Source organism: Melanerpes formicivorus, unplaced genomic scaffold (genome assembly GCF_026170545.1).
Source record: "Melanerpes formicivorus ecotype bairdi unplaced genomic scaffold, bMelFor1.0.p_v2 SCAF_17, whole genome shotgun sequence".
In the NCBI taxonomy this organism is placed as follows: Eukaryota; Metazoa; Chordata; class Aves; order Piciformes; family Picidae; genus Melanerpes; species Melanerpes formicivorus.
Window position 1 is genome coordinate 15,969,421 of NW_027142369.1, and position 15,273 is coordinate 15,984,693.

At 44.5% G+C, this 15,273-nt stretch overlaps 1 protein-coding gene across 4 annotated transcripts in view; it reads left to right on the forward strand.

The window, feature by feature from the left end:
• The window catches only part of MAP4K5 (mitogen-activated protein kinase kinase kinase kinase 5), an 89,280-nt gene that overhangs the window by 48,325 nt on the left and 25,682 nt on the right, over window positions 1–15,273 (forward strand). For all 4 annotated transcript variants that reach the window (XM_068149123.1, XM_068149122.1, XM_068149124.1 and 1 more), the window contains exons 4-14: window positions 62–152; window positions 1,475–1,539; window positions 3,326–3,381; window positions 5,438–5,485; window positions 5,580–5,622; window positions 7,619–7,691; window positions 9,372–9,503; window positions 9,988–10,050; window positions 11,442–11,523; window positions 12,780–12,896; window positions 13,709–13,787. In XM_068149123.1, coding sequence (XP_068005224.1) covers window positions 62–152; window positions 1,475–1,539; window positions 3,326–3,381; window positions 5,438–5,485; window positions 5,580–5,622; window positions 7,619–7,691; window positions 9,372–9,503; window positions 9,988–10,050; window positions 11,442–11,523; window positions 12,780–12,896; window positions 13,709–13,787 — 849 coding nt within the window. The remainder of the gene's footprint in view (window positions 1–61; window positions 153–1,474; window positions 1,540–3,325; window positions 3,382–5,437; window positions 5,486–5,579; window positions 5,623–7,618; window positions 7,692–9,371; window positions 9,504–9,987; window positions 10,051–11,441; window positions 11,524–12,779; window positions 12,897–13,708; window positions 13,788–15,273) is intronic.

Sequence of the window (15,273 nt, forward strand, 5' to 3'; positions counted from 1 at the left end):
CACTTTCAGATCTCTTTGAGTGTTATGTGTGAGGTAACTGTGACCACTTCCTGTTTTTCAGGAGATGACTTTTCATTGATACAGCAAGAAATATATATGGTTAAAGAATGCAAGCATTGCAACATAGTCGCCTACTTTGGGAGCTATCTCAGGTAAACTCCACTTTTTATACCTGAATTTCTGCTGCTTCTTTGCTAAGGCAAGCCTCAGTCTGGTTTAGTACTTAGATATCCTGTCTCAGTCTTCTTCTCTAGGTTCAATTCCCTTCAGTTCCCTGTTGGCTTTAAGAAAATAAAAAAGTGACTAACACTTTGTTTTCTCTGCTGGCCAAATGGCTGGAATATTTTTATCACTAGGAACAGAAAGAGACTCTTCCAACAGATCCAAAGCTACTCACTTGCAGGGCAGATTTTAAACATTTATCACTTCTAAGTGTAAAACGAGCTCATTATTTAGCTAGAATTGTTTTTAGGTTCTTTTATTTAATGGTAGTCTTGTGTGCTTGGGCAAGTCTAGCCAGTGAGTAGAGAGAGCAAAAAACACTAAATCTGAGCTGCTGCTAAGAACATTGTTCATCATGCTGGTGGAACAGATGCAAAGCACTGAGAAGCAGAAGCAAGGTGATGCCAGCTGGCTGCGTGTTCAAGTGTACATGTTAAATGTTAGAGAGAAAGCTGGAGGATATTTTCCATTTCTGTGGAGCTCTGCTGTTTATCAATTGGCTCTGTGGGAATATATCACCACAGCATCCATTCAGGCTTTTTCTGTGAGGTTTCAGCTTTAGATTTCTTGGAGGGCTGCATTTTTAGTCATCTCTGCAGCCCAAATGGACGTCAGCTGGGACAATATGGCTAGGCTTCTAAAGGCCCTCTAGCCTTTTTGGAGGCCTGGATGAGTTGTTTAGATATTGTTAGGTAATTTCAATTTAACTCACAGTTTCAAGCTGGGTAGACTGGATATTAGGAAGATACTCTTTACAGTGAGGGTGGTGAGACACTGGAACAGGTTACCCAGGGAGATTGTGGATGCCCCCTCCCTGGAGGTGTTCAGGGCCACGTTGGATGAGGCTTTGAGCAACCTGGGATAGTGGAAGGTGTCCCTGCCCCTGGCAGGGGGGGTTGGAGTTAGATGATCCTGAAGGTCTCTTCCAGCCTGAACAATTCCATGAATCTGTGAATGTGTTTACTTTAGTTTTGTTGGTAGCAGATAAACCCCAGATGTTTCTTCTTTAGTACAGTCAGGAGGTCAGAGTTAAATCAACAGCTTTTAGGTCTGCTAACTTCTTAGACTGGCATCAAATTTTGATGTTGATAGGTGAGCATTTTGATGGAGACTATCAAGTGTAAACCATGTAGTCACGTATCAGAGTGTGTATTTTTAACATGGAATGGTAAAGACCAATAGAAAAAAATGTATTGAATAATCATTATTGGTTAATGATCTGATGCCCGTGTTTCAACTTTCCTTTTGACAGCCGGGAGAAGCTGTGGATATGCATGGAGTACTGCGGTGGGGGATCCCTCCAAGACATTTACCATGGTACTTTGAATCTTCTTCTAGCATTTTTAACTTCAGGAAGCTTTCTGCAAAGAAGAAAAATAAACAAGCTGAGTAATGGGGAATAGTTGGCACTGACCAGGCACTGGGTTTTTTTTTCCTTAGGTCGTGGCCAGTGTTTTTTAGCTACAGATTTTAAGAGCCCTTTTCAAATATGGTAACCACCATTTGGGGTTAATACCTTGTCATTTTAGGGCAGAACAGGCTTTAGTTTTTAATCACCACACTTTATTTTTCCTCATGATGCTTAAAGGGCAGACCCAAAGAGTTGTCCCATTGGAGAGCTCTTCACTGGCTGCAGTTGCTCTGTCCTGGAAGCTCACCTGCTTCTTGGCTTCTCTCGGCCATGTTTCTTTGAAAGCCATATTCAGAAGCAGGATGGAAAAAATCAACCTCTAAAAAAAAAAAAAGACATTCACAACCAGGAATGAGGCTAATTGGATATGGAGAGTGGCTGTGCTGTGAGGAAGCTGTTTTTCACTGGGAAGCCTCAACATTCGATCTTTAAAGGGTAAAAATAACTCTTTATTCCCACTCCTGTGCAATACTGTATCACTTTGTTATTATTATTTTCCCCTCTGAGGTTTCATCTGGAGATGTTGACTCTGTAAAAGAATTTATTGGAGTTGCTGGAGCAGCAGTCTGGGAACTTGCTCTGCTTTTGAGTGATAACGTGGAGTTTTTGAATACCAGAGCTCTTTCTGCTTTATTTTTCAGCCACTTGGTACAAATAGATTGAAAACCATTTTGAGCCACATAGCTCCTTAGCATAAAACATTATATTTCTAACATGAAACAATTGAGCAGAATAAAACATTGTATTTCTGACATTAACAAAATTATCAGTAATCTCTTTTACCCTGTTTTTGTTTTACCTTTCTCAGAATATCCTGATACTGCATTACTACAGAATCGCTTGTAAAATGATAATTAGGTTTCTGTCAAAGCAGGGCTTTTTTTCCTCACTGTGGGTATTGTTTTCTGTTAGTGTGCCATTATTTTTTTTCCACAGAAAGCCTTTCTATTAAACAAGAAACAAAACCCTCTTTTTCAGCTTGATGTAAAACACAGTTCATGTAAAATCAGAATTGAATCTAGCATGGAGATAGCACTTCTTGGCTGCTTCACAATGTAGCTGATATTTCTCCTGAGCTGATCCCCAGCAGCATGGGCAGCAGGTGGAGAGAGGGGATTCTGCACCTCTGCTCTGCTGAGACCCCACCTGCAGTGCTGGATCCAGCTTTGGAGTCCTCAGCACTGGAGAGGTATAGACCTGTTGGAGCTGATTCAGAAGGGGGTCATGAGGCTGGAACCCTCTGCTGTGAGGCCATGCTGAGAGAGGTGGGGTTATTCAGCCTGGAGAGGAGAAGATGCCAGGAAGACCTTAGAGCAGTTTTCAGTATTTGAGGAGGGCTACAGGAGAGCTGGAGAGAGATTTTTTACAAAGGCATGGAATGACAGGACAAGGGGTAAAAGCTTCAAACTGGAAGAAGCTGGATTGAGATTAGGTATTTGGAAGAAATTCTTCCCCACGCTGGTGGTAAGGCACGGGAATGGATTGCTAAGAGACACTGTGTAGAACCCAAGCCTGGCAGTGTTCAAAGGAAGGCTGAATGGGGCCTGGAGCAACCTGGTCTAGTAGGAGGTGTCCCTGCCCATGGCAGAGGGAACTAGATGAACTTTATGGTCCCTTCCAACCCAGACCATTCTGTGATTCTCTGATGTGTTGTTCATTGTACACTTACCGACTTCTTATCTTTGTTTTCAGTAACAGGACCTCTGTCAGAGTTACAAATCGCATATGTATGCAGAGAAACTTTACAGGTACTGTACTTCTGCAGCTGAACCATAAAGTGTTTGCTCCATCTACAAGAAGTAGATGGAGAAGATGATTTCAGAAGGTGCTGCAGTACATTTGTATGCACTAGGAATCCATCTGAAACCAGTTAACCAGGATTAATCTGATGGCTTCCATACTGTAAAGAAAAATCAGCAGGAAAACTCCAGTACAGCAGGACAAATAATTTGCTTCAAATAGTTGTCAGAGCTGCTTCTCTGCTGGGATTTACAAAGGGATTTACACAGGAGCAGACTTCTCTGTGGATCCCACTGCAGGACCAAAATGCTGAATCTCAGTCCTGCTCCTGGTTTTGTGTGAGCTTGTTGGTTTCAGAGAAACTGAGCAAGACAGGTTGTCATAGGTTGTGACCTGTCTAGCAGGTCAAAGGAGTCTCTTCTCCTCCTCTGCTCTGCTCTGCTCTGCTCTGCTCTGCTCTGCTCTGCTCTGCTCTGCTCTGGTGAGACCACATCTGGAGTATTGTGTCCAGTTCTGGGCTCCCCAGTTCAAGAAGGAGCGGGGTATAATAGAGAGTGTCCAAAGGAGGCTACAAGGATGATGAAGGGACTGGAACATCTCTCCTATGAGGGAAAGCTGAGAGATCTGCAGCTGTTTAGCCTCAGAAGACTGAGAGGGGATCTTATTAATGTTTATAAATATCTGAAGAGTGGGTGTCAAGAAGAAGGTGCCAGTCTGTTTTCAGTGGTGTCTCCTGACAGGACAAGGGGCAATGGACGCAATCTGGAACACAGGAAGTTCCACCTCAACATGAGGAAAAACTTCTCTGTGGTGAGGGTGCTGGAACTCTGGAGCAGGCTACCCAGAGGGATTATGGAGTATCTTTTTCTAGAGATTTTCAAGACCTGTCTGAATATGTCCCTGTGTGACCTACCCTAGGTCTTAATGATCTCTGTCATTCTAAGATGATGTAGGCAGCTTGTTTTTTGAGAAAAACTTTCCCTTCCCCACTCCATAAGCATATGAGAGCCATGGGGATGCACACCTTCCCCTGAAGCCGTGGCTGAACTGGTCACTGCCAGAGGCAGGGCTGTAGAGCTGTGAACAAATGTGTTTGGCAGTTCTGTTCCTGAGCTCTTCTCACTGCTGGAGCTCATAGTGCTGGAAGGACAGCTTGAAGGCTAAACACCTGCTTGTTGGAACCTTCAGGACTTCAGAAATACTGTCTTAATTTTAGTAAAGAGAAAAGATGATGTCTCTTCAGGTTTGTTTTGAAAACACACGCAGGCCAACAGCATCCTGGCCTTGGTCAGCAATAGTGTGACTAGCAGGACCAGGGCAGTGAGTGTGCCCCTGTACTCCACACTGGTGAGGCCACAGCTTGAATCTTGTATTCAGTTTTGGACCCTTTACTCAAAGAAGGACATTGAGGTGCCAAAGTGTGTCCAATGAAGCAGGTGAAGGGTCTAGAGAACAGGTCTGTGAAGAGCAACTGAAGGAACTGGGGTTGTTTAGTCTGGAGAAAAGGAGGCTGAGGGGAGATCTCATTGCTCTCTATAGCTCCCCAAAAAGAGGTTGGAGCCAGGTGGGGGTTCATCTCTTCTCCATAGTATCAGGTGATAGAAGGAGAGGGAATAGCTTGAAATTGTGCCAGGGGAGGTTTGGGTTGGATGTTAGGAAAAAGTTTCTTTGCTGACAGAGTGGTCAGGCACTGGACCAGGCTGCCCAGAGGGATGGTGGAACACCCTGCCCATGTGGGCATGGCATTTCAGGACATGGTTTAATGGCCATGGTGGTGTTAGATCAGTGGTTGGACTTGGTGATCTTAGAGGTCTTTTCCAACCCAAAGAATTCTGTGATCTATGTAAAATTTCACACCCTGATTGGTTTTACTGAGTCTCCACATGTACTGTCCAGAGCTGGAAAAGATGAGGAGCAGAATCCAATCTACCTCTTATCTGCAAATCTCAAATGTCTTCACTTTCAAATCTAATCCACTGTGTAATGTAGATGTTATTAAACAGGGCTAACTTTGTAGTGTGTTCACAACTGGGAAAGTAAACTCTTCTCTCTTTCAATTTCCAGGGTCTGGCTTATTTGCATATGAAAGGCAAAATGCATAGAGATATCAAGGTAACTTGGAACTTTGAGTAACTCAGCTTCAGCTTTCTAGAGCACAAAAAGGTTCCTGATAAAGATTCTGAACTGTCAATTCATTATGTTTTAGGGTGCAAATATTCTACTAACAGACCATGGAGATGTCAAATTAGGTAAGTTGACTGAATTTAAGAAGACTGAAAGCAAATGGAAGTGTTTTAATTTGATCAATCAAAAGATACTGTGCTAGCTGGGATGCTTGGATTTAGCAAGTTGCCTTTTGCTTTTGTCATTCCATTAAGAGACAAAAATGACCAGAATGTAGAGACCACGCCCTCCAGCAAGAGCAGTCAGCTTCTGGAAGGCTTTGTTTTGTGCTGAGCAGCAAATGCACAGCAAAGATTGAGCTTGCTACAAAGGATAAAGCATAATACAGCAGATCTCCTGTGTTGTTGGAGTCAGTTTTATTAGGGATCCTTCTCAGTGGCATGAGCCTTTTGATGTTCCACTGTGGGGTGTGAAGGGTCTAAAGCACAAGTCTTGTGAGGAGCAGCTGAAGGAACTGAGTTTGTTCAGCCTGGAGAAAAGGAGGCTGAGGGGAGACCTTCTGGCCCTCCACAACTCTCTGAAAGGAGGTTGGAGCCAGGTGGGGATTGGTCTTTTCTCCCTAGTAATAGGTGATAGAAGAGAAAAAATGGCCTGAAATTGCAGCTGGGGAGGTTTACATTGGACATCAGGAAAAAATTCTTCCCCAAAAGGATTGTCAGTGCTTGGAACAGGCTGCCCAGAGCAGTGGTAGAGTCCCCATCCTTGGAAGTATTCAAAACACTTGTAGATGTGGCACAGAAGGACGTGATTTAGTAGTGACTTGCTAGTACTGAGTCAATGGTTGGACTTGGTGATCTTGGAGGTCATTTCTAACCTTTATGATTCTATGTTCTTTTTCTTATTTTGTGGCAGTAGTTGTTGATAGAAATTGTCTATCCATAGGCTTCAGTCCATGTGAGATGTAAAGTTTTGGTTCTAAGTTACAGATAGTGTATTTTTTTCAAGCCTTGAAGCATCCCAGGTTTCTCTGGAATTTGCCATGTTGGGGTTACCTGAGTATCAAACTCAGGTTACCTGGGTTTGTTCCTAGCTAGGATAGCAGATCTCCCTCAGAGCTTCCAAGGATCTTTTGTGAGAGACAGCATCTCCTGATCCTGGCAGACATCCTGGGAGAAGGAATGGGATGCTCATCAGCTGACTGTGTCTGGTGTTGGAATCAAGGCGGTTGTGCATTAGCTGCATGGCTGCTCTTCAGGAAAGCTGTGTGGTTCAACACTTTTTCTCCCCTGTGGTGAGCCAGGAGTGCTGTGCTGGGAAAGTCCAGCTTTTTAAAGAGGAAGGGGAAAAAATACAACCCAAGAGTAAAACCCTTAAACTGGTAGGAGATCCCACGAACTGCATTAACCGTGGGTCATGCACAAATACCTTCCATCTGCCTGCTGAGCTAGGCAAATTTGCTCACAATTGCCCTCCAGCTATCATACTACAAATGCAATAAAAATAAAAAGGACTTCATAAGTAACACAGAAATAGTGCAGCTTCCAAAGCATGATGCAGTTTTTCCTCTTGAATATTAAATGGAATATCCACTATATTCTGGGAGGTTGCTCGGCTGCTCTGTTGTGAGATGGAAAAATAGCCCAGGGTCATGAGTGAGCTGGATGGAGAAACTAAGCTTTTCATTTTGTTAATGCTTATCAGTAGCTAAGGGGGGCGGGGGCAAGAGAATGGGGCCAGACTGTTCTCAGTGGTGCCCAGTGGCAGGACAATGGGCAGTGGGCACAAACTGGAAGCCAGGAAGTTCCATCTGAACAGGAGGAAAATCTTCTTTGCTGTGAGGGTGGCAGAGCCCCGAAGCAGGCTGCCTGGGGAGGTGCTGGAGTTTCCTCTGGAGAGATTCCAAATCCACCTGGACATTGTGATCCTGGGTAAGCTGCTGTGGGTGACCCTGCTTTAGCAGGGAGGTTGGACTGGATGATCTCCAGAGCTCCCTTCCAGCCCCCAGTATGCTGGGATGCTGTGATTTAAAGTCATTGAAGATACTAGCTGATCTTGTTTTTAATCTTTAAATGTTTTCTACCTTGGATGAGAAAAGTGATTAATAACAATTTTCTTTTGCAGCTGACTTTGGTGTAGCAGCAAAAATCACGGCCACCATTGCGAAGAGGAAATCATTTATTGGTACCCCTTACTGGTAATGAACTACTTGGGTTGCTGTGGCTTACGCAGTTTGTGTCTGCACACACCGAAGTTTGCACACGTAATTATGCATCAGGAAGAAATTCTTCCCCGTAGGGGTGGTGAGACACTGGAACAGGTTGCCCAGATAAGTTGTGGAGGCTCCATCCCTGGAAGTGTTCCGAGGCAGGTTGGATGGGGCCTTGAGTAACCTGGCCTGATAGGAGCTGTCCCTGCCCATGTCAAGGATGTTGGAACTAGAGATCTTTAAGATCCCTTCCAACCCAAACCATTCCATGATTCCACAATAATAAATGCCCATTTTTCTAAGCAAAATGTCCAATGGTTGTAAGTCTGGGAAGCACAAATTGTGGCTGGTCTGTTGCTGTAATACAGACTACTTGTTATTTGAGGCTGGATTGCTGTTTCTCCCAAATTCATTGATGCAGAACACTCTCCACTTCTTCTGGGTACCTGAAGCTCATTTAATTGTTCAGTAACTTCTTACTCCTTTAGGGAATAAGCCAAACATCTTTTCAGTCCCTGTACAGAAAAAATGGTGACAAAACTCAGATTTTCAGTTGTCTTTTCAGCACCTCTACTAACTAATGTCAGTGCAAGGCAACATTTAATATGCAAATATATCATTGTGAATCTTGAGCTGGATTAGATATGCAAATCTCTCTGCTGTTGGTTTCTGGTATCACTGTGATGCAGCTGAGATGCCTTGGGCAGTGTTCTCAGTACAGCCTGAACATGTACCTACAATTTAATCCAGACACTAGCTTTCAGTTACTTGCTGCCCTCTTTATCCTGATGGAGAAGGAGGACTGAGGGAAGCCATTAAAGCACTTCACCAGGAATCACGATTTGATTCCTACCACTGCCATCAAGCCCATAAGCTCCAGTGAAACTTGTCACCTCTGTGCTCCAATTCCCAGATACTGGGTGAAGGGGACATGAGGCTTTTCCCTCAGTTAGGCTTTTTAGGGGAGGTACTGCTCTAGGGATATGCCTTATCCTGGGCTGCAGCAAAAGAAGTGTGACCAGCAGGACAAGGGAAGTGCTTCTCCCACTCTACTCACATGAGACCCCACCTGGAGTACTGAGTCCAGTTCTGTGGCTCACAACACAAGAAGGGCATGGAACTGTTGAGGTGGGTCCAGAGGAGGCCACAAAGACGATCCAGAGGGCTGGAGCACCTCTCCTATGAGGACAGGCTGAGAAAGTTGGGGCTGTTCAGCCTGGAGAAGAGAAGGCTCCAGGGAGACCTTCCAGTACCTGAAGGGGGCTACAGGAGAGCTGGGGAGGGACTTTTTGCAAAGACTTGTTGGGATAGGATGAGGAGGGGATGGATTGAAGCTGGAGGAGGGCAGATTTAGATTGGATATTGGAAAGAAAATCTTTACAATGAGTGTGGTGAGACTCTTGAACAGGTTGCCCAGGGAGGTAATGGATGCCCTCTCCCTGGAGGTGTTCAAAGCCAGGTTGAATGAGGCCTTGAGCAACCTGGTCTAATGGAAGGTGTCACTGCCCATGGTAGGGGACTTGGAACAAAATGACCACTAAGGTCCCTTCCAACCCAAACCATTCCATGAATCTGTGAAGCTATGTAACATGCTTTGTGCCTCCTGTGTGTGGACACTGCTCAGGAGCAGGTGGTGCTCTCCCTAAACAATGCTTTTTGCTTTGAAAGGATGGCCCCAGAGGTTGCAGCAGTGGAGAAGAACGGCGGATACAACCAGCTCTGCGATATCTGGGCCGTTGGCATAACAGCGATCGAACTGGCAGAGCTTCAGCCACCCATGTTTGATCTTCACCCCATGAGGTCTGCTGGCTGGGGATCCTCTTCAGGCCCAGTAGATACACTTTAACCTTCTCCATAGCTCAGAAACTCACACTGGGATTCCTTCATCAGTCATCTACTTTCTCTTGTGTGAGCTGTAGCTGATTTTACGATGAGTCTGAAGCCTCAGACTTAAATTTAGAATTTAAATTACCACTTAAATTGCTAATTTAGCACCACCACTTTGTAGTGTCATCAACAACATGATTAAAAGTAAGTGCAGTAAACCACTAGAGAAGCTGTAGCCCTGTGTTTAACAGGATTATGCGTGGAGATGAAAAAGGTTTATTTAAAGATAAGAAAATCAAGAACTTTACTCTGTCAGTCCTCTAACACAGTATAGGCTGGAATCCAGGTTCACCTTTATGATTCTTACCATAAAGTATTAAAGTGTTTAGATATTGGAATGAAAACAATGATTATTTTTTTTAACCATATAATAACATTATTCTTCCTTTACCTCTAGGGCTTTGTTTTTAATGTCCAAAAGTAATTTTCAACCACCAAAGCTAAAGGAAAAAGCAAAATGGTAGGTTCGACTCTTTCCTTTGTTCAGTGTTCTGTAGATAATGTGTGAAAATTTGTCATGACTGCAGAAGGGAGGCAGTGAAAAATCATGTGTGCTGCTTTTTAACTCAGGAGCTTAAGAGGTGATTTCATCTGCAGGAAGCCTTCCTAAGAGACAGCTCGCTGGGTTTTAGGTGTCTGAAAGCAAACAAAAGGTTTAAGGTACAGCAGCAGACATCTGCCCATGGCAGGGGGGTTGGAACTAGATGATGCTTAAGGGCACTTCCAACTCAAACCATTCTGTGATTTTATGAATCTTCTGATATGGCAGAAAGCCAGCAGTGTGGGACAGGACAGCCCTACCTATGTAAATAGATCTCTGCCAGTGATCCAGAGGGAAATGAAATCTCCCTTCTTCAGTCCTCTTTGTGTGTTCTAGGAAGAAAAATTGTTTTTATTCTTCCTCCTTAATTCCTATTACAGGGCATTTGCAATTCTCAGTGGGGACAGGTAATCACTTAATCCTCCCATGGTTTCTTCATCCTGTGATGCTTCCCAGTGCCTGCAGGATTTTGTACCACACTTGCTAATATTTTTATTTATGAGCCTCAAACCAATTCTGATATGCAGGATGATTTTGCTTGTGATGCTGCTGTGCAGTCTTTTCATCTAGAGATGTTGGAGTGGGCAGATGTGTGCTAGAGGAAGGGAGAAAACACTTCTAAGTGCATGTTTCCTGTATTGAAACTGCTCAGCATCACCCCAGCCAATGTACTTTACTTCTCCAGTGCTGCCTTCTCAGATGCTGAGGCTGAAAGAGGAAATGTGTTTTGTAATGTCATGTGAGAGACAAGAAGGCTTGAGCTGATATTGCCCCCAAGAGAGACATAAAAATGGTTGAGAAATTGTAGGTCTAGTCACAACATCAAGTTGTAATTCAGATGTAAAAAGAGGAGATACTACACAGGCACCTAAAGCTGGGCTGAAAATAGCCACAAAATATTTTGAAGAGTAATTTGAGTCTGTCTAGAACATTGTGTTTTATTTTCTTCCCTGTAGCCAAAACCAGTAAAATTGGTAATCTGGTAAATTGCCTGATTGTAAGGGTTGGCTGGGTGTGTACCTCATCATTTTTATTTCTGAGACCTAAGTTGCAGATGGAAAAAGTTGAAATGGATCTCTTTGTGTTTGATTTATTCTCTGTTTGATTTATTACCTGTTTGAAAGGTTTTCCATTAATCAAATGATGGTTTTGTCCTGTTTTGTTAAGTTGGAAGTGTAATTATTCAAGCCTGAGATGAGGTACCCAGGCAACATTTTAATCGAGCACATCCTTTTGTAGTCTGTTTAGTTACAATGCTAAAATCCAAAGGATCTTCCTGGAAAATTAACCATAAACCGTTTTTCTTTAAGGTCATCAACATTCCATAATTTTGTCAAAATAGCACTCACAAAAAACCCAAAGAAGAGACCAACAGCAGACAGGCTGCTTGCTGTAAGTGACTCAAACATTTAGTGACATCAACAAGGGATCTCTTGCTTCAAAGTGGGCAACAGATCCATAGCAAAGCAAACTGGAACCATTGTCATTCTCTGCCCTTACAACAAGGGTGGTGAAATCTGAAGGAAAGACACTGGTCAGGTGTAGCAAGATTTTTTGCAAGATTTTTATGTGAGTTTTGGTGGGAACAATTGCAGAACTTTGCTTCATGTTTTCTCTTCAGCTTTGTCCTTTCTCCTCCCCCTCTGCTCTGCCCTGGGGAGGCTGCATCTGGGATATTGTGTCAAGTTCTGGGCCCCTCAGTTCAAGAAAGACAGGGAACTGCTTGAAAGAGTCCATCACAGAGCCACAAAGATGATTAAGGGAGTGGAACATCTTCCTTACAAGGAGAGACTGAGGGAGCTGGGGCTCTTTATCTTGGAGAGGAGCAGACTAAGGGGTGACCTGATTAATGTTTATAAATATGTAAAGGGTGAGTGCCCAAAGGATGGAGCCAGGCTCTGCTTGGTGATGCCCAATGCCAGGACAAGGGGCAATGGGTGGAAGTCAAGGCATAGGAAGCTCCATGGAAACAGGAGGGAAAAAATTTTCATTGTGAGGGTGACAGAACACTGGAACAGGCTGCCCAGGGGAGTTGTGGAGTCTCCCTCTCTGGACATATTCAAGACCTGCCTGGGTGCCTTCCTGTGTGATCTGCTATAGGTGCTCTGGCAGAGAGGTTGGACTAGATGATCTTTTGAGGTCCCTTCCAGCCCCTGACATTCTGTGATTCTGTGCAAGTGAGTGTCTCAGCCTCTTGGATATAGCTGCATAGACACTGACCTGTCACCTAAATAGAAAGCAAAGGTATTTAGTGTTGTTCATGTACCTGGTTTTGGAGAAAAGGAGGCTGAGGGGAGACCTTGCTACTCTACAACTCCATGAAACAAGGTTGGGGTGAAGGGAGGTTGGTTTCTCCTCCCTAGTAACAAGTGATAGGACAAGAGGAAATGGCCTCAAGTTGCACCAGAGGAGGTTTGTGTGGGGCAGTACTGTCCTTCACTGAAAGGGTTCTCAAACACTGGAACAGGCTGCCCAGGGAGGTGGTTGAATCCCCATCCCTAGAGGTGTTTAATGAAAGATGCAGAGATGTAGTGCTGAGGGACACAGCTTAGCACCAACCTCAGGATTCAGTAACATTCCACACTGGCTGTTTATTAATGTTACATAGCAGTTGGCATGTTCTAACTTGCTCTTTTCTGCACTTCCAGCATAGCTTTGTTGGGCAGCCTGGTCTTTCAAGATCTTTAGCGGTTGAGCTGTTGGATAAAGTTAATAATCCTGACAACCATACACACTACAGTGAAGTTGATGACGATGACTTTGAGGTGAGAACATCTTTTATTTTCTGTCTTTAGGTAAAAGTGCAGTTTAAATAACCTGCTTTGCTTTGGGAAGGTAAGTTTGCAGCTTGATGGAACATTACCCAAACATTCCTTGCAGGAGAAGCCAGGAAGTACTGCCACAGCTCTTGTCAAACTTACACCCTGGGACTAGAGAACAGTCCTGTGCATGGGCTCTGCAAGGCTGGGGCTGGTCCAGAGGAGGCCATGAAGATGATCTGAGGGCTTGAGCACCTCTCCTATGAAAACCAGCTGTGAGAGTTGGGAGTGTTCAGCCTGAGGCAAAGAAGGCTCTGGGGAGTCCTTAGAGCAGCTTCCAATGTTTGAAGGGGGCTCCAGAAGAGCAGGAGAGGGACTTTTTACATAGGCATGGAGTGACAGGACAAGGGGTGATGGCTTCAAACTGGAAGAAGATGGATTGAGGTTAGACATGAGGAAAAAATTGCTCTCCATGAGAGTGGTGAGGCACTGGAACACATTACCCAGAGAAGTTGTGGAGGCTCCATGCCTGGAAATGTTCAGAGCTAGGTTGGATGGGGCCTTGAGCTACCTGTTCCCCACGGCTGGGGTTGGAAATGGATGATCTCAAAGGTCCCTTCCAGCCCAAACCATTCTGTGATTCTGTTCTGTGGGTGTATAGAAGCATCCTGTGCACAAACTGTGAGGCTGCAACAAAGGTGGGTACAGTGCATGACTGCAAGAATTCTTCTTTCTCCTTCCTTGTTGGTTTGGTTGTGGATTCAGATCCAACAAATCCATGCTGTTTTCCTCAGCTTTTCTGTTTCTGGCCCTTGCAGCCTCATGCCATCGTCCGCCATACGATTCGATCCACGAACAGGAACGTTAGGGCAGAAAGAACAGCGTCGGAGATCAACTGTGAGTGCCTGATCTGCTTTGCCTCTTCTGTGCTCTTGGTTTGGTTCTACCAGTGGAGGATGTTGGTGTCATTCTTTTGTTGTGTTCTCTGGAAAGTCTTTTGTGCATTGGCACTTCTGACAAACAAAATCAGAAAAGACAGCACATTGCAAGAGGGCTACAAAGATGCTGAGGTGCTGGGAGCATCACTGTGAGGAGGAAAGGCTGAGAGACCTGGGGCTGTTCAGCCTGGAGAAGAGCAGCCTGAGTGGGGATCTTCTCAGTGCTGGTCAATAGCTGAAGGGCATAGATCAAGAGGATGAGACCAGACTCTTTTTATTAGTGCCCAGTGACAGGAAATGGAGCAGTGGGCACAAACTGGAACCCAGGAGGTTCCATCTGAACACAAGGAGAAATTTCTTCTGTGTGAGGGTGGCAGAGCCCTGGAGCAGCTGCCCAGAGAGGTTGTGGAGTCTCCTTCTTTGGGGAAACAATCCTAACCCACCTGGACATTGTGATCCTGGGCAAGCTGCTATGGTGACCCTGGACTGGATGATCTCCAGAGGTCCCTTCCAAGCCCCATCATGCTGGAATTCTGTAATTCTAATACACATCAATCTTCAAGAATACTTTTCCAAAATCATTCAAACTTAACTATTTTTGTCTCCTTCCATCTCATGGCTGCATCACAAAGTTGTGTGCAAACCTTGCACAAGCCTTTCAGGTCTGTGATTCCTTCCAGAGCAAGCAGCTTTACTCAAAAGGCCAAAACCACTAATACTGTGCAAGCATCAGGAAATGAGAGAGAGCTGATAATTAGGAAGACATACTTTCACATGAGGGCATTGAGTGTCACAGTGTGATGAGAAGATACAGAAAAAGCTTAGCACTTTGTACATGAGGGGAGATTTAGACTGGATAGTAGGCAGAAATTCTGTACAGTAAGGGAGGTGAGACACTGGAACAGGTTGCCCAGAGAGTTTGTGGACGCCCCTTCCCTGGAGGTGCTCAAGGCCAGGTTGGATGAGACCTTGAGCAGCCTGGCATAGTGGGAGGTGTCCCTGCCCATGGCAGGGGGATTGGAAGTAGATGATCTCTCAAGGTCCCTTCCAACCCAAACCATTCTATGAATCCTGTGAAACCTTTTCTTGACCCTGTGATTAGCTGTTCTGTCCAGGGTACATGGTAACATAATGCCTTTTTTCCCCCAAAAAACTAACTTACTTGGATCTAAGTTGAAATTTTGAGGGTAAAAAAGCTAACTCTCCAGATTCAAACAAGCACCTTCTGTAGTTTAAAAGTGTTCTGCTCCTCTGCATCTCTTACATCACACTTTAAGAAAGCTTGTTGTTGAAAAGCCTCTTTTTTATTCTCTCTCATGCATTAACAGTAAGATGTGGTTAGGCAGTTGCAGCTTTGTGTACTTGCTTTTGGTCTGTTTCTTGTGGGTTTCATGTTTGCAGACTTCAATATTTAGCCAATAAGGCTGATGCTTAAATGCTGGTTG